This window comes from Phaseolus vulgaris, chromosome 10, assembly GCF_000499845.2.
Source record: "Phaseolus vulgaris cultivar G19833 chromosome 10, P. vulgaris v2.0, whole genome shotgun sequence".
Taxonomy (NCBI): domain Eukaryota; kingdom Viridiplantae; phylum Streptophyta; class Magnoliopsida; order Fabales; family Fabaceae; genus Phaseolus; species Phaseolus vulgaris.
In genome coordinates this window covers 36,056,164-36,077,280 of record NC_023750.2, presented here as the reverse complement: position 1 = coordinate 36,077,280, position 21,117 = coordinate 36,056,164, and the positions used below count along the sequence as shown (strand labels likewise).

The 21,117-nt window shown below is 32.5% G+C and overlaps 2 protein-coding genes across 4 annotated transcripts; both read left to right on the top strand.

The window, feature by feature from the left end:
* The first annotated feature begins 3,826 nt into the window (after positions 1-3,826).
* Positions 3,827-7,753, top strand: LOC137819334 (tRNA-specific adenosine deaminase TAD1). Of its 3 annotated transcripts, none has more exons than XM_068623141.1 (10): positions 3,827-4,092; positions 4,231-4,351; positions 4,833-5,020; positions 5,127-5,207; positions 5,529-5,642; positions 6,089-6,258; positions 6,337-6,413; positions 6,500-6,619; positions 6,814-6,901; positions 7,280-7,753. In XM_068623141.1, the coding sequence occupies exons 1-10, from the start codon at positions 3,930-3,932 to the stop codon at positions 7,388-7,390; spliced, it is 1,233 nt and encodes a 410-aa protein (XP_068479242.1). In that variant the 5' UTR covers positions 3,827-3,929; the 3' UTR covers positions 7,391-7,753. The 3 variants fall into 3 exon arrangements, 1 of the variants encoding a protein (XP_068479242.1); XR_011082270.1 differs by having other exon boundaries at positions 3,855-4,092; positions 6,500-6,684; XR_011082271.1 differs by having other exon boundaries at positions 3,855-4,092; positions 6,500-6,636; positions 7,280-7,303.
* Positions 7,754-12,663: 4,910 nt separating this feature from the next.
* On the top strand, positions 12,664-16,761 carry LOC137819239 (uncharacterized). The gene is made up of 6 exons (XM_068623026.1): positions 12,664-13,063; positions 13,926-14,464; positions 15,076-15,268; positions 15,359-15,423; positions 15,547-15,757; positions 16,157-16,761. Exons 1-6 carry the CDS (start codon positions 12,905-12,907, stop codon positions 16,517-16,519), a joined length of 1,530 nt encoding a protein of 509 aa, XP_068479127.1. The 5' UTR covers positions 12,664-12,904; the 3' UTR covers positions 16,520-16,761.
* Positions 16,762-21,117: the final 4,356 nt, after the last annotated feature.

Here is a 21,117-nt window from a genome sequence, read left to right as displayed (position 1 = left end):
CTTCTACCATTCTTGCTCATAGAAAAAAAACTGGATAATCGTGTTGTTCCTGGTGTTTTCCTTGGTTTTAAGCCTAATACAAAAGGTTTCCTCTTTTTAAACCTCAAAAAACACAAAATAGATTTATCAATAAATTTTATTTTTCATGAGAATTGTTTCCTTATTACTCCAAGCATGTACAAAAACAATGATTCCAATAGTCTCTCTTTGCCTATTTCCGGTCATTATGCCCAAACTTATGATGATCTTGACATGCAATCTGGAAATAATGTTCATGATGTTTTACTTGATAATACTATTGAAACTAATGTTGAGATTGAACAAAGTGAGAATGTTACTGCTTCTCCTAGAAGATCAACTCGCAACAAAAGAATGCCAGCTTATTTACAAGACTTTGAGGTATCCAATATCAGTAACAATACGATAAGTACTAAATGCCCAATTAATTCCTTTTTAAATTACAATGCTTTGTATGATAATTTCAAACATAGAATCATGTTGATTTCATCTACCGAGGAGCCTCAAAATTATGAGGAAGTTATCATGCACCCATCTTGGGTCCAAGCAATGAAGGAAGAACTTAAGGCACTTGAAGATAACAAAATCTGGTTTATAAACGAGCTCCCTCTAGGGAAAATTGCCACTGGATGTCGTTGGGTGTATAAAGTTAAACACAAAGTAGATGACTTTATTGAACGTTACGAAGCCCACCTAGTAGCAAAGGGCTACACCCAAATCGAAGGTCTTGATTTTCTAGATACTTTTGCTCCTGTAGCAAAGTTAACTACCCTTCGGTTGCTTCTTGCCTTGGCAACAACTAACAACTGGACACTAAAGCAACTTGATGTTAACAATGTTTTTCTGCATGGGGAGTTAGATGAAGAAGTATACATGGTTCTGCCTCCAGGACTTCACTCTTCATCTGCCAACCTGGTTAGTTGCCTCAGGAAGTCACTTTATGGCCTCAAACAAGAAGAAAGGCAATTGTATGCTAAGCTTTCAAATTTTCTAATTTCTCTCAAATATAATATTTCCATTGCTGATCATTCTTTGTTTTAGAAACATGATGGCAAATACACTACGACAATTATGGTCTATGTGGATGACATTGTCCTCACTGGAAACAACCTCATGGAGATATCTAATATAACAAAATTGTTGAATAGTTTCTTCCACATAAAAAATCGGGGTGACTTGACCCATTTTCTAGGCATTGAAGTAGCACCCAACGTCACTAGCATCCACTTAAGTCAAAGAAAGTACGCCCTGGATTTACTCAAAGACGCTGGAATGCTTGGTTGTGCCTCTATACCTACACTTATGCTTCACACATCAAAACTATCAGCAACCAAAGGTGTCCCTCTTGATGACAAGGAAGCCACTGTATATAGGCATCTCATTGGATGTCTCATCTATCTAACAAATACCCGCCTGATATAGCTTTCTCAGTAAATCACCTCAGCCAGTTCATCTCTAAACCTACAAATGAGCATCATCAGGCAGCCATGCATATTCTTCGATATTTGAAGAATGCTCCTGGAACTGGTATAATTTTTTATAGCCAAACTCCTATTCAATTAAAAGCCTATAGTGATTCTGATTGGGCAACTTGTTCCGAAACTAGAAAATCTATAACTAGTTTTTCTGTTTATTTGGGAGAATCTCTTATCTTTTGGAAAACCAAGAAACAACAAACTATATCAAGAAGTTCATTTGAAGTTGAGTATCGCACCCTAGCTGCCACTACTTGTGAGATCCAGTAGATCACATACCTACTAGCTGATCTTCACATCAAGCATCTGCAACCAGCTTTGCTCTATTGTGATAATCAAGCTGCAATTCAAATTGCAAACAACCAAGTGTTCCACGAAAGGACAAAGCATATCGAAATCGATTGTCATGTGGTGAGGGAGAAACTCAATGTTGGACTTATTAAAGTTCTTCCAATATCATCCTCTCTTCAAGCTGCATATTTCTTCAGCAAACCTCTTCCTACAACCCAATTCAACATTCTGCTTTCCAAGATGGGAATGAGAAACATATACTCCCAGCTAGAGGGGGGCTGATAAAATATTAAATATTGTTTTTTTATTTTTTTCTATTGGACTTGTATGTAATTTGTTTTTACTCATAGGCTAGTTAGTTTTTACTTTCTATGTACCCCCATGTATATAAGGCACAACTTTACTCTTTCATTATTTATTGAATAAGATTCAGCTTTCAGAAAAACGTTTCCTCTCCTCTCTTCTCTGTTCTTCTCTGCTTCACTGCTTCCTTATGAATCACCAAAGTTTCCTTTTTCCTTTTCTGTAATTGCCACTGATTTCCTATAATAATTTTCATAAGAAGTAGTTATGTGTAGGTTAATTCCAGACTTAATAAGGGACACCATGGAAGTAGTTGAGAAGCAGCTCATATGTTCAATGGTGAGTGACAAACAAAGTAGAAAACAAAAAAAGAGAGAATGAGCAAATATTTATGAGTAGTTTCTATTTTTTTGTTTTTTTATAATTTTTTATATATTTTTCAAATTTTATATTAATTATCCATCAAACAATTTTGAAAACATCAATTGACAATGAGAGTTTGCTGAAGCAAAAGTCAATCAAGCAATTTTTGTTTTCTTTCCAAAATCAAGTTTCAAATTTTGCTTACTTTTTAAAGCTAAAAAAGATCCACGAACCTTTAGAATTTATGCAATTACATTTTCAAGTTTGTGATTTGTGATTTTGATAATATGGTTTAGGAAGAATTATGTGAACCTCCAATCATTCAACTCAAGGTTTTTTACTTAATACAACTCCCAACTTTTAACATCCTCCCCATAAATTTCAAAATGACTATTTTACCCTTGTAACTTTTAGATTAACTATTTTAAAAATTTGTTTAGAATGCACTTTTTGAAATTCATGAAATACATTTTGGAACAAAAATTTTATAATAAAATTTTTAATACGTATGAAAAAAATTTCATAACAATTTTTTTAAAATGTGTATAATATTTTTAGAATACATTTCTTGAAATGAATTTTTTAGAACAAGATGGGGCGCAATGTGGGAGAAATAGACAGAACAATTTGGTCATTTTACCGATTTAGGGGGGTGCAATTTAAAAAATATGGAAATGCAGAAAGTAAAAGCCTAAACTCAATTGGGTTACTTATTTAGCCCAAACGGAGAAGAGGATATTATTGTTGGGTTTGAAGAAAAATAAATGGCTACCTAGTTTCTACTCAACAAGCAAAAGGAAGATTTTGACTAAATTGCCCCTCTATTATTTTATGATGAGATAAAAAGAAACTTATTATAATGTTCCAGTTAATGACAATCAAATCAATAGTTGAATTTTTAAAGTACACTATTTCGAAGGTTTAAGTCAAATATACTGAAAAATTTAAGTAAGAGTTTTAGTAATAATTATAAAACTTAATATGAGTCAGTGTTATTACTTGAGATTTTTTTTTGGGAATTTTAGTACTGTTTTTTATTATATTTTTAAATATACGAATTTTGATATATTAATGTTTTTAATATATTTTAAAATATTAAAGTTGATGTAACTTCGAGCTAGAGTAAAAGTAATAATAAAAAAGTTCAATTTTCATCTTTCTGAACAGAATTTCAAAGTGATTAATAGAGTGTTATTATAAAAGAGGATTAAAATAAATAATTCATTTACAAGAGGCTAGATTTTAAAGTCCAATTGTTATTTTTTACACTAATTATTTTAAAAATTAATTTGTGTACTATCGCATTACATAAGTTTTGTATACATTTTCTTTTAAAAAATCGTAATTAATTAACATTAACATTTCATTTAATAATTAATAAAAAACGGAGGTTTAAACCAGAGTTGTCGGGTTTTCTTCTCCGATTTGTCACCACACAGAGTACAGAGTCACACTGCATTGGGTTGGTGAACCTCAACCATGTCTATGGCGGCTTCAGTTTCATCTTCTGAGGAGAGTAATTGGGGCCAAAGGGTATCCGAAAAGGTTCTTTCTTTCTACGCTTCTCTTCCCAAAAAGGGCAAACCTCAAGGCCGTGAAGTCACTGTTTTGGCTGCTTTCCTTCTCTCTTCTCCTTCCAATGGTTATCTTCTTCCTCTTTCCATCATAGCAATCACCCACTAACCAAGTTTCACTTTTTTTTTTTATTTCTCTCAAAAATAGAAGAAAAACAAGCCGCTTCGGGTTAAAGAATTCACTTATTCATTTTTTTTCTCCCTAGACTTGAAGGTTGTTGCAATTGGAACGGGAACAAAGTGCATTGGGCGTTCTCTCTTGCGAACTTGCGGTGATGTTGTTCATGATTCGCATGCTGAAGTCATTGCTCGAAGAGCTTTGATCAGGTTTCATTCCTATATTTTTTGAAATTGCTGTTTTTTTTAAGAGCTTTTTTTTTTCTCTCTCTTTTGTATCATAACTATGCAGCATTTTATATCAATTAATGTGTCAGTTTTGCATACCGATAGTGGAGATTTGTCTTTGTGTCATGTTCACTGGTACATGCTATTGCAGTACATTTTACTTAAGTTTTGTAAAATTGTAATGCTGGTTACTACTACTCTTTACGATGAATTATAAGGTCAAAACTTAAATACAATTCCTTAGGTTGTTTGTAATGTTCTCTAATTAGAATTGAATTTTTGTCTTGAATATTTGCGGAATAAAGGTTTGCATTACCGAATTATGTGGATTATTGTGATGAAACTCTAATTATGATTGGAGAGTATGCAAACTATACCAGTAAAAATGTATATAATTTTTGTCCTTAATATAGTGTCTTGCTATGTGAGGAGATGTTGTTTCATTTGTTTCTATTCACACCAGGTTCTTCTATACACAGATTCAACATCTTACTGAAACTAGTGGTAAGCACGCACCTACCAATGGAGGCAAACGGTTCAAATTTGATGATGGAAACTTGCCGTTTGAGTTGGATGCAGGGTGTCTTAATAAAGGAAAATATACTTTGAGAAAGGATTGGAAATTACATATGTACATATCACAGTTACCATGTAATTTATCTCTCTGTCCCTGTCTTTTATTCATCAATGTTCCTCTATCTGTGACTGTATGTTGGTTTAGTTCAAGGGTAATTGTCATTTGTGTTCCAATTTGTAGGTGGAGATGCTTCATTGAGTTCACTTGTCTCTCCTTTGGAAACTGTTCCTTTAAGAGAAAGAGATTCAACTTCACATTTGGGTAAGCTATTTGATTCCATGGTTAAGTTTTACAACATTATCATTTTATGTGAAAATTATAAAATGGCCAAGGCCTAGAGGATCCTTAAAGACAGATGAGATCGAGAAAAGTTTAAAACACCTAAGAACTTTTTTAATAGAAAATATATTTTCTGAACTCTCTTTCCTTCTACACTTCAATTACCGGTGTATGATCACCATTCTTATCAAATTTTGATGTGTGGTGATTTTTTATATTTCATGGATATTTATCATTGAAAGATTGCTGCTGTTTATTTTGGTCTAACTGTCTGAAGAAAAAGATTTTCCTCATTAATTCCAGACAACGGTTTAAACCAACAGGGGGTGGTCCAGAGGAAGCCAGGTCGTGGTGATACAACACTGTCGGTTAGTTGCTCCGACAAGATAGCTCGTTGGAATGTTGTTGGTGTTCAAGGTTAGATATGCTTAAACCATGGATGTTTACATGTTGGTAGTTCTTGCTTGAAATTTAGTTGTGATGTGATATTTTCGTACACCTGTTCTACAACGACAATTTAATACAGCAAATGGAACATCATGGAAATTGACGTTTTTATTGTTTGTATACTTGTAAATATTCAGCATCAACTATACTTGGCTTATGATTTTGACACTTGTTTTATATTTACTTGTCTGTTTTCCATAAATCTTGCACTTATATTGCTAGGGCCTAGATGTCTAGTTTGATTGTAAACACAATATTGAGGTTTCATGTATATGAATTTAGTCAATTTTGCAAACATGAAAATTAGAGTTTCTGGTTAGTGTGATAGTGTTAGATATGTGGGTATGACGTGAACTAGAATAGTGTGGTTTGATTGTGTTTCTGTCGTGTCAGTGACATTGTTCCTCTTAGTGCAGGAGCATTGCTTTCGTACTTTCTTCAACCTGTATATCTTTCTTCAATCACTGTTGGTCTTCCCCTTAACATTCCTGAGAATTTTCATTTTGAGGATAACTTGAGAAGAGCTTTGTATGAACGTATACCGCCCTTATCGAGTGAACTGACATCTCCATTTCTGGTGAACCAGGTCTGTGGAATATTTGGTATCTTAGAAAGAAAACTGCATTGTAGGATGCTGACTTTTATGTCTTTTTTCATTTCATAGCCGATATTTCACGCCGCACCAGTACCGCCAAAGGACTTTCAGCAATCTGAGAGTGCTGCCAACACTTTAACATGCGGGTACCTATGCCAAATGTTGGACAATTGTAAAGTTAATGCAGCTTTATGGATGGATGTTGCATTTAATTGAATGATTAACTTTGCAGATATTCTATATGTTGGAATGAATGTGGGTTGCACGAAGTCATCCTGGGAACCACTGGAAGAAAGCAGGGCACCTCTGCAAAAGGGGCACTCTACCCATCTACACAGCCATCTATATGCAAGTGAGTGCTGCTGACATGTATGTGGTGGAAATTTTACTTGTGAAGCACTGATAATATTACACTTAGTAAGTTAGTACTACCTCCAAACCTATATAAATAAACAAGTAACTAATTTACCAAGACCAATACAAATGGTTAAGTTAATTGGAATTGGTAAAAGATCAGAACTGGTAATAAATTTATTATTTTTCCAGACACAGGCTGCTGAAGGTTTTCTTGGCACTGAGAGGGGAAATTTCGACCAGTTCTCTGGCCAATGGGATTACCTACCGAGAACTTAAGGTATTCTTGATGTTCTTCACATTCTCTTTTTCATTTTGATGGTGTAAGTTGTCTTGTTTGATAGGCCTTGGGAAGTTTATGTGAGAAGTTCTTTGGGTGGTGGTCATGGATCTGAATTATTATTTGTGTGCAATGTTTGTCTTTATGTAGTTATAGAATGATGTGAGAACCAGTGCATGATGCTTGATGTGTATGGTATTTTGTAAAATTGTCTGTGTCTTGTACCATAATTTGTTCCTAAAGCCAATTTTTTTCAGTAATAAATACACAACTAATTGTGCTAACTCTTGAGTTTAACACACTCTGCAGCAAATAGAGTGTTGAGATGTTTATGATGTGTCATGTCCTAACTTGTTTTGCATGATTAATCATTTGCAGGATGGAACTGAAGAATATAAATTGGCTTCTAAAATTTTTAAAGGGAAGGCACCTTTTAACAGGTGGTTCTTGAAACCCTTAGATTGTGAGGCATTCCCTATTTCAGAATAATACTTCTGATTATATCTCTAAAGTCCATCTTTGGTTATGTCATCCAACTTCTGTAATCTGAGAATGTAGCCCAATTGGACATTGTTGCACATCCAAAGAGACAGAGTGGTAGAATAGAAGTTTATTAAGAAAAAAAAGCGGTGGGAAGGTGAAAAGTGGAGGGGGGGGTGTTGAGAGTATTTGCCGAGTGTAAGAGACATGTATCTCACCCTGGGCCTATTTTTGAAGTCTGTATTTTTGGGCCAACAAGGACCATGATTGCCTTTTTCTTTCATGGCAATTGCTTCCTGCACCCAATTAATTTTGACTCGCACCCAATGAAAATTTTAAAACTCCATTATGCCATTTTCACACATTTGCTTACGGATTTCAATATCTGGAAGTCATTTTTATACATTTTGGATTTCGAAATCCGGAAAGTCATTTTCATATTTCATTTAAGTTTCTGGATGGTCATATCCAGAAGTGAGTTATGAGTTTTGGATTTTCATATCTGGAATGGTGTGCTGTAAATGTTGTTGAGGATTGAGATCCGGAACTCATTTATGTTTGCCTACAGATCTTGACATCCGGATGGTCATTTATGCTATCCAAATAAACTTTAGAATGGTAAAATCCGAAAGTGACATATTAGTTATGGATTTGTATATCCAGAATTTTGTAATTTGACTTACGGATATGAATATATGGAAGAATGGACAAAATCATTAAGGACAAAATGGACATTTCATTTCATGTAAGTGTGTTGGGTGCAGAACTGAATTGATATGGTGCAGGACGAATCAACCTTCTTTCATTATTACCATACAAATATGAGTCACTCCTATAATAAACTTTTGGGGTATTTCTTTTAGCATCTCCATATCTTCCCTTCAACTCCATACCTTCTTCTTAACACTGTTCAAATTATCCATTGAAAATATTTTGGATTATATAATTTGAAAACTTATCCTAAATTATGTAAATATCAGATTACATAATCTAGAATATCTAGAATACATTTATGTAAGAGAATAGTTCATAAAATTCACTAGATCGTCTATTAACATAAATGAGTAATAGACAATAACAAAGAACTTGCAAGAACAATTAAGAAACATATAGAAATTTAACTTAGTCTAACTAAAGTATAAATTAACTTTCCACAAATTGAAACAGATATTACAAATTTATATTTTTTTTTTCAGAGTGAACTTTTAACTCGGTTGATTACAACAAATTTATAAAAGGTCCTATTTATACATAAAATTATTATCAATATTAATTTATGTAAATCATCTTAGTGGTTGAAGAAGATACATGAATGGTATTTAACTTTTAAGTTCAAAAAGTTAAACCAAGCGGACTCGAATATTAGATGAAGAAGTTATAAGTGATGTAAAATAAATGGTTTGATATCCCTAATGCTCTAAAGATAGATGTATGGAGAAGACAAATAATCTAATTAAGACAAATGATATTGTACATGCTCTTAAACTATCAAATGATCTACTCATACTAATGATATAAAATCTACAATTAATTTTTTATTAAACCAATCTTCACAATATTGTTAGGATTTCAGGTGAGTTTGATTTCATATTGGGTATGAATGATTTTGAAGAGTAGAATATAAGAAAGACCATATCTTCAATGACTTAAGGTTTTGAGTTGGAGGTGATGTCTTGATTTGCTTATATGACATGGTCAAACCTTTTCAGTGTCGAAAATCTCTAGTGTTTTCCCTTAGAAGAACTTGACAAATGGTGTGGTGAACATGAAACGAACACGTGAGTGGTTGAATCTTGCATTATTAGTATTCTTTGTATCAAAAGTTTTTATGACAAGGGATTTCAGGCAAGCTTGTCTCGTGCCAAGTACATATAAGTGTTAGAATTTCAAATGAGTTTTTAAATTGCATAATTTAAAAATTCATTATGATTTATATAATTTTAAATGTATTTTCATATTACATACTTTGAAAATATATTTTGGATTATACAATTTAAAATACTCTTTTTATTATATAATTTAAAAATCCAAAAATGTATTTCATATTACATAATTTGAAAAATATTTTTAGATTATGAAATTTAGAATTATATTTTTGATTATATAATCTGAAAATACATTCTAGATAATGTAATCCATAAATCTGTAAATATAAAATTACACAATTGTATTTTCGGTAAATTGTTTATGTAATTTGGAGCATGTTTCTTATTTCTAAAAATCCAAGAAGGAGTATTGTAGACCTTTCCAACACTTTTATGGATGTATAGAAAGAAATTATGTGGCTGAAACAAAGCAATTGCGAACTCTTGGTTAAAAGCCATGGAAAATTTACATGGACCAGGACCATCTCGTACGAAAACGTTCTTGCAACGTTGGGAAAATGGCACATGGACTCTGCATTGATGTTGATGTCCAAAAATTAAAGTCTATTTGTCGTTTGCATTATTTTCCTTTTAGTTTGGTGCACGTTACTGTCTAGTTACTCTGCATTTCAACTCAATCAACAAATTAAAAAAAATAAAATTCCAAAACATGATGTGATCTCATCTATCCCCAATCTGATGAGTTAGTGTATGTTTGACTTAAAATCTGGAAACTCAAAAGTTAAATATATTTTTACTAGATTTAGTTTTTTTGATGAAGTTTTAACGTGTAAACGTATTTTTGAAGGCAATTAAATTCGTTACAAAATAAAGTCTACCCTTAGATTAAGAGCACTCTAAATAAAAAATAAAACAAAATTGAAGTTATTGAATAAGGTGTAAAATTAACGTACAGAAAATTCAAAAACTTTGGTGGAATGCATAATTAAGTAGCCTAACTATTGAATGAATCCTTATTATGTTTCTTTTGTGTACATGGACTTTGCATAAACTAAGTTATATTTGCATGAACTTGGCATTGGAACTTGAATTGAATGTTTAGTTGCTTAACGCTGAAAATAAGTGAGCACGTGATGGTCTAATATGCTATGCTATAATTGCCTCTTAATTTGCCCCACTTTGAAGTAATTGACCACTTAGAAGTAATTAACTACTGGAATTTGCTACCTAGTTTGGTATTCTTCCTCTCTCACATTACTTGCTGACTTTTCATTCTTCTCTCTCATTTTCTTCCCACTGTAATGTGGGTCTGTGTTCACGGAGAAAGTGGACTCAAAACAAAGCAATATCTACATTTTCTTCTCTCTCATATATATATATATATTGAGTGTGATATTGTCAATTTTTGTTAAAAAATTATTGATTATTTTTATAAGTTATATCTTTATTATTGTGTGTATTTACCAGACTTCTTGTAGCCGGTTCTTAACAAGTCTTGATTGGTTAAAAAAAATGATATATGCGAAAGATCGTTTGATGCTTAAGTCAGTCCGTTTGTTATTTAGTGGTTGATGATAATAAATACTATTAAAATGTATACTTTAGTTTGACATTGATGAACCTATTTACATATGTGTTGGGTTCTTGTGGTGATGCACTCAACTTAACATGAATATCACAATTAATTTTTGTCACTACAAGAAAATCATGAAATAAAAATTAATTTTAGAGACAAAAAGTAACTAGTTGCTATAGTGACTAAATTAGAGACCATTTTAGAGACTAAATAAAGTTTTGGTTTCTAAATTAGTTTATATTATTGTTAAATTGATATCTAATTAGCAACCAAAGTTTTTGCTACCAAATTTAGAATCTAAATAATTGGTAGTTAAAACTTTAGTTGTTAATTAAATACCAATTTAAAAATTATTTAACAATAATAGAAACTAATTTAGAAACAATTTTTTTAGTTTCTAAAATGGTCTCTAATTTAGTTACTATTGTAACTAATTATTTTGGTCTCTAAAAATTAGTTTTTATTTTATAATTTTCTTGTAGTGTGTATAGGTATGATACCAAATACAAATTCTCTCTAAAATTCATGTTTAAGTGACTTTTACCTTGCATAAACCCTAGTAGTTTCATTCAGAGAGTCTATAATTTATATATATTATTTAAAAATAAGTGAGATTGTGAATTTCTATATGGTAGACTTATTTTGAGGTTCAAAGTGAGAGTGTTAGAGTCTTATAAGTCCATTTGAAACGTTGGAAAATTACCTGATTAAGATTGAAGAACAAATGAGGGGCATGAACGTGGAATAGCCTTTACAAACAAGTTATAGCATAACACCAACACCACATGTTATTTCTTTCTATTTCTAAACTCATCAATTATAAACAACTCTTTCATACCAGATTCTCTTCATTCTTTTACTTCCTATTTAAGATTAAGAATGATAATTTATTAACCCTAATATTAAATTTAGAAAATAATAACCTTTACCTTCTTGATGTTTCTTTCCAGATTTTAACCTAATAATGATTTAAAATATTCCATATCTCATCTTTTCCATTACAATATATATTTTTTGAATTTAAGGATAAGATAAATTAAATGCTATTAGCTTTTTTTTATCTTTAAAATTGATTTTTATTTAATAATTTTATTATAGTATAAAATAGAATCTTCAGTGGAAAGTTTTTTAATGGAAAGTTTTTATGATTTATATCAACAACTATTATAATAATAACAACAACAAAAAAGATAACATTGTATTTATTACATTCAATAAGTATACTTTTTTTCATAAATATATTATTTATTAATATTATTTAAAATTAATTATTATTTCGTTGTTATATAATAGTCATGGTTACTCTATGGCTTATAATTAAAACTTTTATTCGTTATGTATGTATATTTTTTTTATCAGTTTGTCATTTAAAATATAACCATGCTTAAATTTATGTGTATTGTAAAAAACTTGGAACTATATTTTAATCAATAATTAAATAACAATTATTATAGACGCGTATTTATTATATAAATACTGTGTTGAATAGAAGAAGAAATAGTGATGTATAATACAAATTATTTGGTAGTATATTTGGAAATAGTTTTGAGTAAAAATACAAATTATTTATGATGGGTCCAAAACACTATTTAAATATCAAAATATATTGATTATAATTTTAATCCTATAAGATAAATATTATCTATAAAGGCTAAGATAAATGTTTAACATAATTCGTGATATCATATTTCCATATATAAGACTTTAATATTTCCTTTCTTATAGATAATTAATTTCCTCAATTTGTTGATTAGATAATAAAAAATCCTAATTTATAATTATAAGAAAAAAAACGATATATAAACTTTACAGAAAAGCTTAAGTATCTTAATATTAATTGTAGCATTTATTTAATCATCAAATTCAAACTTTGACTACTTGAAGGAAGTGTTTCAATTTCAAAATACATGTTCCTCTTCTCTTTTAACACACCATCTCTCTCTCTCTCTCTATCAAGCATAGCTGCTGAAACCAACCAACACAGTTTGTGAGAAGAAACACCATTCAAAATCCATGATACAACTTCATCTAGGGTTATGATTCTGAGGTGAACACACAGAGAACTCCAAAAGCTAGGAAAATTTGAAGGGTTTTTGAAGTTGATTGAAGCAGTGTTTCAACATGGAGAAGGACAACGAGGCATATCTGAAACTCTTCTGGGGGCGTTCGAATCATCACAAACTGGGTTTGTTATCGAAGAAGGGAAAATCAAGAACAATGGTGATTGTCATGGTTTGCTTTGCAGCCACTTTCCTTGTTTTCACTGTCTGCAACATCACTGTGAGTCATGCAAATTCAAATATTCAACATTGCAAATTGATGTTCTATTCTTCAAATTGAAAAACTATTTCTGTTTTTTTTTTCTTGTCACTTGCATGGAGATATATGCAGCTATTTTTTTTTTTTTATATATATGTAATTCTTATTTCTTGAATAAGTTTCAAGTATGGAATCTAAACTCAATTATTTACATGTATTAGAATCTAGGTTAGTGTTGTTAATTTCAAGGTTGATATTGAACCACATGTCATCATACCATATGGTTGTTAATATGAATGTTTTCTAGTGATAATTAAAATTATTTTAAATATGTTTTTTTGTCTTTATCTATAAGAAAAAATAATTTTTTTCTTAGTTAAACTTTATATTTGAGTATTTATATTAATAAATTATTGAAATGAATCATTACATTTTATAAAAAATTAATTTTTTTCCTAATTCAAACTTTAAATTTAAATACTTACATTAAAAAATGATTGAAATATGTAAATAATAGTGCAATACATATTTTAACATTTAATCCATAAAAAAAATTGACTGTCATAAAAAAAACTGATAAAATTTATTTGAATACTTTTTTTTAGTATAAGTATTTAAAAGTAGAAGATAGTAAAAATATAAGAAAAACACATATTTAACCCTTTACATACAAATTAATCATAGTTTGTAGAATTTTAATCGAAGAACACCAACACATAAAATCTTGATTTAGAATAATAATCTAATGAACTCCAACTCACCGGAATCACCCATTATCACTTCACTGATTTTGATAATTATGATTCTTAGAAAACCATATATGGTTGATAAATTTTTTAAAATGGCTAGTACTCTAACATGGTGATTTTTTTTTTTGTTGAAGTCCACATTTTCTCCAGGTATAGGTATTTCCATTCTAACGAAGAAGAAACTCCCCCCCATGGCAAAACAAGAGTTCCCACTTAGGTGCACGCTACCACACGTGCCACAAAGCTGCCCTAGAGACTACCCCACGTCACAGAAGCCCACGGGCCCGGCCCGCACGTGCCCCTCATACTTCCAATGGATCCATGAGGACCTAAAGGCATGGAGAGGGAAAGGGATCACGAGGGAAATGGTGGAGGGGGCAAGGAGAACGGCGCACTTCAGGGTAGTGATCGTGGACGGGAAGATGTACGTGGAGAATTATAAGAAGTCCATCCAGACCAGAGATGCGTTCACTTTGTGGGGCCTGATGCAACTGTTGAGGGTGTATCCCGGTAAAGTTCCTGATCTGGAGCTGTTGTTTGATTGTGATGACAGGCCCGTTATACCAAAGGGAAGGTTTGAAGGCCCAGATGCTGCGACTCCACCCTTGTTTCGGTATTGCTCTGACCAGTGGAGTTATGATATTGTCTTCCCTGATTGGTCCTTTTGGGGATGGTAAGTGCCAAAATCCAACTTCTCTTTCTCTCTTTTTATTTTAATTAAAATTGATAGAAAAAGATATGTTAAACCTTTATTTTTTTAAATTTTAAATCTTCAAATTTTAAAAGTGGTGTCTTTTTATTAGGTCTGTTTGTTTTTTTTTTAAGGAAAAAAGCTTTTTTTAGATTGTTTGAATGAATTCTTTTGTATTCCGAAATTGTTTTTTTAATGAGATTTTTGTTTTTCACTTTTATTCTAAAATTTCATTTCTTGGACCAAAATTCTGTTTTAGATTTTCTCTTTTAGAATATATTTTTTAATTCTGAATTTTTAATTTCAAAATAAAGAAATTTTTTGAAAATTCAAAAGTTGATTTGGAGGAGGTAATCAATTATTGGGTGGAGGAAGTGATTACCTAATTAATTCTTGATAAGTAGTTTAAATACACTTTATATCATTACAAAACAAGAAGTGATAACAACACAATTTAATATATGTTTTTTTAATAATATTATACAATCTGTTAGAATTTTATAAATATTACAAAATTATAATAGGAATTGATTTTAATCCAACATCTTTATCCAACAATTATAAGAATTGTAATGTTGATTTTCTTATAACAGGGCAGAGATAAACATAAAGCCATGGAAATATGTGCTAGAGGATATTAAAAATGGGAACCAGAAGACAAAGTGGGAAGACAGAGTGCCCTATGCCTACTGGAAGGGAAACCCTTTGGTGACTCCAACAAGGAAAGACCTTATGAGATGCAATGTCACAGAGAAAGATGACTGGAACACTCACCTATACATACAGGTTTTTTTCATTTTTTTACCATTTTTTCGCTCTGCAATTCACCTCAGAAAGGAAGACTTGTGTTTAGATTACATGTTTTTTTGGTCACAGGATTGGAAACAGGAATCCCATGAAGGGTTCAAGAAATCCAACTTGGGAGACCAATGCACCCATAGGTAAGATTGAAGTACAAATCAATTCATACAACAGTTTTTTGTATTTGTATCTCGCTGTGACATTATGATAGAATTGTTGTGTGAAATCTACATTGAATGTTGTGTATAATGGTGGTGACACAGGTATAAAATATATGTAGAAGGTTGGGCTTGGTCTGTGAGTGAAAAGTACATTTTGGCATGCGATTCTACAAACCTATATGTTAGGTCTCGGTTCCATGATTTTTTTATACGAGGCATGGTTCCATTGGAGCATTATTGGCCCATTAGAGACAATAGCAAGTGCACTTCTCTTAAGTTTGCAGTGGAATGGGGCAACAACCACACTGATAAGGTACTTTCTTACTCTCACAGTTCTTTTTATCAGCAAAAAATAGTTTATATTGACATAACATGAGTTGATAAACTATAGTATAAGTAGATGTAAATTCTAGCTCTGATTTTGTAAAGTTAAGTTAGACTTAAAATTTATTTTTCAAGATAGTATTAGAGTTATTTAGATCATATCCTAACGAATTAGACTTAGTGTATTATATGCTATTAGGTTGTTATCGGATCATTCATAAATTTATAGTTTCACTTAAATCATCATTTCCAAATGAGATAACCTTGTGATAATGGAACAGGATATGGCAAGATGTTCTTTGACCTCTAGATAGAATATGGAATGATGGAAATTTTCTCATTGTACTGTGCACAAAATTATGTGTCTTGACATCACTCAAACTTGCAGGCCAAAGCAATAGGGGAGGCTGCAAGAAAATTCATTCATGAGGGCATGGACATGGACTATGTATATGATTACATGTTTCACCTGCTAAATGAATATGCAAAGCTCCTAAGGTTCAAACCAGTTATACCTCCAAAAGCTGTGGAGTATTGTCCTGAAACAATGGCATGTGCTTTAAGTGGAACAGAGAGAAGGTTCATGGAAGATTCAATGGTGAAGGTTCCTAGTGATTCAAATCCATGCACTATTCCTCCTCCATATGATGCTACAAGCCTACAACAGTTTCTAGACAAAAAAGCTAATTCAACAAGACAGGTAGAAATTTGGGAAGATGAATATTGGGAGAGTAAAAAGAAGGCACAGTAGTACACACAAAATGTTTGATTTTATTTCTTGTTGTGATAAATGATCCTCCTTACCTTCCAAGTACACACACAAGTGATGTTGTCTCTTACCACATTCATGTTTATTCACATTCTTCTTCTTTGGTTTCCTTCTGAACCTAAAGCTTGATGATTAATGTAATTATAATTGTCTCCAATTTATCAAAACAGATTAGTTTGATTTAAAGCACTAAATGAAATAACTTAATGTTCTTTTTGCTCCTATGTCTTACTGTTTTGGCATGGTGAAAAAGTGAAATAAGAGTAAAGCTTGAAATTTGAATTGAAGTGAAAGAGAAATAAATGAGGCTTTAAATACGAACAAAATTGATTTTTCGATGTGTAAGCGATCACTGTCCGTAAGTACTTATCCGCAGTGTATTGCGCAAGTTCCTCAGGATACAACAGGAACTTCTCAGGAATTTTTGAGGATCCGAACTAACAAGTTACTCTTAAAAGAGTAAATACCCAATAGAACCCAGAAAAATATTAATTTAAAATAAAAGAATAAAAGTAAGAGGGAAAGAGATGAATAGTGCACAGAGAGTGGAGAGTGATGGGAAAGATGAAGAAAAGAGAAGGTGCGCAGTGAATGAGCGAGTTTGAGCATTCTCGTGCCTCATATTTATAGGCAAGTAGAGAAGCTCAAAAACCCACGAAAAGAGGAGAGGGAGAGTGTTGTTCTGGTGGTACGGAGGTGACGCCGGAGACGTGCTAGAATTGGTGGGAGATCACCTCAACAAAAAGAAGAATGTGGAACAAGTCTTGCAACGTTCCAAAGGTCCTTTCCAATCTCAAAGGCACGAATTTGAAAGTGCAAACGGGTGGAGAAACAGATTGCCGAAAAAAACGGAGGAGATTGGACTGCAACAATTCGTTTTCTTCTTCAACGGCATTGAAAATTAGGGTTTTCTCGCATACTCTGTTTTCGTTTGTAATATTTTCATAGGTTTTACAACAATAACTGTAACAATAATAATAATAGTAATGGTAACAGTAATGATAACTGTAATAATAACGATAACCATAACAATAATGGTAACAGTATAACAATAATGATAACCATAACAATAATGGTAACAGTATAACAATAATGATAACAACAACATGAACAATAACAGTAATAACAACAGGAACAATAACGGTAATAACAACAATAATGGTAACAGTATAACAATAATGATAACAACAACATGAACAATAACAGTAATAACAACAGGAACAATAATGGTAATAACAACAATAATGATAACGACAATAGTAATTGTAACAGTAACGAGAATGCTAATGACAACAATAATGGTAATGACAACAAAGGATGACAAAACAGATGGACTAGTCACACTTTTAAAGAAAAATCTTATGTTTTTTAGAATAAAAATTGGTGATGGTCAATATTTTATATATAACTTTATTTACATTTTTTTTTTATGGATGAGTTATTATTTCAAGTCCATACAACCTTGGCGAGCAAGTGTGTCCCATCTTGCTTTTGGCGGGCCAACGACGAGTTGGGTGAAAACGGGTTAGACTGACCCGTTTTGCCACCTCTAATTGTTGAACCAAGTGGTGTTCAAGCTTTGAAGAATCCAAATCCTTTGAAGGATGTTGAAGCCTCTGCTGTGCTTGATGTTGTTATGCTGGTTTAAGCTTTGTTCTGGGGTAGTTTATATGTTGTAATCCACCCTATGATTAAATCTTAAGCATTAGCATTCTCAATCTTTGTGAAAACAAAATGATTTCAAACTAAGTAAAAACAACCGATTGTTTTGTCGAAACAACCGATTGTTTGTACTTAGGTGTTTTGAGAAAAAGTTTGAAAACTGTTTTGAATGGTTAAACTGTTAAGTACCAAAACAACCGATTGATTCGAGGAAACAACCGATTGTTTGTTTTGGGACCATAACAAAAAAACTGTTAATTTGTTATTAAACTATTTCTTATAAAATTTGAAGGTTCCTTTTAAGTGATCATCCCTTTATATTGAGACAATGATTTAACAAGACATACAGTTAATTTTATATTTTGTGAGCGCATGAAATACGAGAATCAATCTCATTAAAAAAAAAACTTTCTCTATTAAGTAACTGGTATAGACATATACATAAATTTTATATCCTGAATCCTTTGTTGCGTTTGTTCTAAGTTTGGTTTCATGAACATTGATTTCCAACCTCTCAGTAGGATTAGACAATAAACTTCTAAAAAGAATATAATAAATCATTAATTTTGAAATATTTTTTTTTTCTTTTAGATGTTTCTGCAACACTTAATTGTTTTTTCTTCTATGTTAAAAAAAAAAAAAAACGGGCTGGCCCGCAAGCCCGCGGGCCAACCCGCATGCGGGGCGGGTCATGAAAACCAACCCGCATTTTGTATGCGGGGCGGGCCAACCCGGTCCGCATTTTGCGGGCCTAAGCGGGGCGGGCCTATGCGGCGCGGGTTGGCCCGCTTTGCCACCCCTATTTAAGAGTTTGTTAAGATTTGATAACAAACTACATATTTGAATATATTCAGAAAAACATATTTAAGAATTAAGAATCTTTGACAAAGTTTTTCTAAGAGAGTTTTTCAAAGTGTTGAGATTGCTAAGTTGTTTGTGATTGATAAAAGTGCTGGAATAGGATTCTGCTTGTATTGATTTCAGATTATCTTCTGTAACAAGTGTAATCCTTGTACTCTGTTGAACAATTTCGTTTCTGTATTTACTGAGATTGGCTATGTGTTCTTGAGGTGTTCAAGATCAGCAATCTTAGTGTTGGCCAAGGAGAGTGTGTTTCTTGAGGTGTTCAAGGTCATTCTCTTGGTTGTTGTGTAAGTGATCAAGTGGTGATTGCTTAAGTGGATATCCTCAGGGTTTCTGAGAAGACTGGATGTAGCTCTGGATTTGGAGTGAACCAGTATAAACAACTGTGTACAATTTCTCTATCCCTATCTCTTTAAATTCAGTTTTGTTAATTAAAAACTGGTATAAACAACCGATTGTTTCGGTAAAACAACCGATTATTTTTCCAGTATTGTGCTTTTGCTTTATGTTTTGAAAAACTGAATTCTTAATCAAGGTTTTCTTGAAGTATTTTTCATTCTAGGCTTAAAAGTTTACGAAAATCCTTCTTAAACAATTCACCCCCTCTCGTTTAAGGCCATATATTCTAACACTAATGACAATAGTAGTGGTAACGATAACAATAACGATAGAGTCAATGGTAACGGTATTGGTAACGACAACAAAAACGAGGTAGTTTCTTCCTGCATCCCTATATTTTTCTTCCTGCACCCCCACACCCCCACAATGTTATGCAAAGACAAAATTGTCCCTATTATTTTTTAAAAACCCTAAAATGCACTTAACAGACTCCATTCCTAAAAGTCCCAGAACTATCACTATTATTTCATCTTCCCACAGATTGCACAACCACACTTCAGGAATCCATTCCTCTCTCAGCGGCGCCATTCCATCTCATGTTTCTATTGATGGTTTAGGGTGGTGTCTTGGCAACTTGGTGGGAGAAGGGTGGTTTCTCTTGACGGTTCCTTGAAGGTAAGTAATTTTTTTGGTTTTTGGATCTGTAGTTCCATTTTTTCTTCGGATTTTCGTTTCCACAGTTCCTATGTATTATTCTAGACAATGTAGTCCAATAGTTTTACAAAATATAGAGTTCGTATTTGTTTTTTCGAATTCTGGATTATGGAATCTGCAAAACTCCCGGGGAATTAGTAAATCTACCAGATTGATGTTTCCAGTAACAATTTCGGATTGGTGCTTCTAGTAACATTCTAGATTGGTGCTTCCAGTAACATTCCGGATTGGTGCTTCCCATAACTGTGTTTTGAATCAAACTTTTATTTTTCTTAATCATGTAGATTCGCTATCAAGTTATTTTAAGGTTATAAGGGTATTTAAGCAAATTAACCTTTTGTTGCCCAGGATTTAATGAGATGAACTAGTTAACCTAATCATCCCTTGATTCACTTTGCGTATATCGAGGACTAGCAACTGTTGAGACTCGTCATTGTCGGGGTGGACATGTGTGTCTAAGCTGGTTGAGGGAGATGTATGAGGACGCATGTACCAGGAGACAGTGGACCGTGGCTGCACAAGCATATTTGCTACACCTAGTAGGTTGCACCATCTTTGCAAATAAGAGTGCTACGTCGATTAATGTATCTTACTTGGGATTATTTGTAGATTTGAGGCACACCAGAAGATACTCGTGGGCAACAATTGCTTTGACCCACATGTATGAGTAGTTGGGAGATGGTTGCTATGCGAATACTAGATAGTTAGTTGGGTATGCCACGTTATTGACATCGTGGATATACGAGCACTTTCCAATTGTTGGACACAAACATCTTAGGGATGACTATGTTGAGGATGAGTCGCGGTGTATGAAATATGTGGTCGAGAGTAGATTGTCCACACTCGCATATGTTCAGATGCAATTAGATAACATATATATAGGTGTTGTTCACTGGATACCTTATGAAGAGCACAAAGCAATGCGTCCTTTCAAGTGAATTACATTATTTTCAGGGTACATTCGGTTGAGGGATTGTAGGCAGATGCATTTGCCTGAATGT

Bases quoted from the DNA above. Each gene is read 5' to 3' on its own strand.
- LOC137819239 (XM_068623026.1), top strand. From the start codon at position 12,905: ATGGAGAAGGACAACGAGGCATATCTGAAACTCTTCTGGGGGCGTTCG. The intron at 15,269-15,358 runs GTTTTTTTCATT...TTTTGGTCACAG, and splicing joins ACACTCACCTATACATACAG to GATTGGAAACAGGAATCCCA. The intron at 15,758-16,156 runs GTACTTTCTTAC...TCAAACTTGCAG, and splicing joins GCAACAACCACACTGATAAG to GCCAAAGCAATAGGGGAGGC.
- LOC137819334 (XM_068623141.1), top strand. From the start codon at position 3,930: ATGTCTATGGCGGCTTCAGTTTCATCTTCTGAGGAGAGTAATTGGGGC. The intron at 4,352-4,832 runs GTTTCATTCCTA...TATTCACACCAG, and splicing joins GCTCGAAGAGCTTTGATCAG to GTTCTTCTATACACAGATTC. The intron at 6,259-6,336 runs GTCTGTGGAATA...TTCATTTCATAG, and splicing joins CTCCATTTCTGGTGAACCAG to CCGATATTTCACGCCGCACC.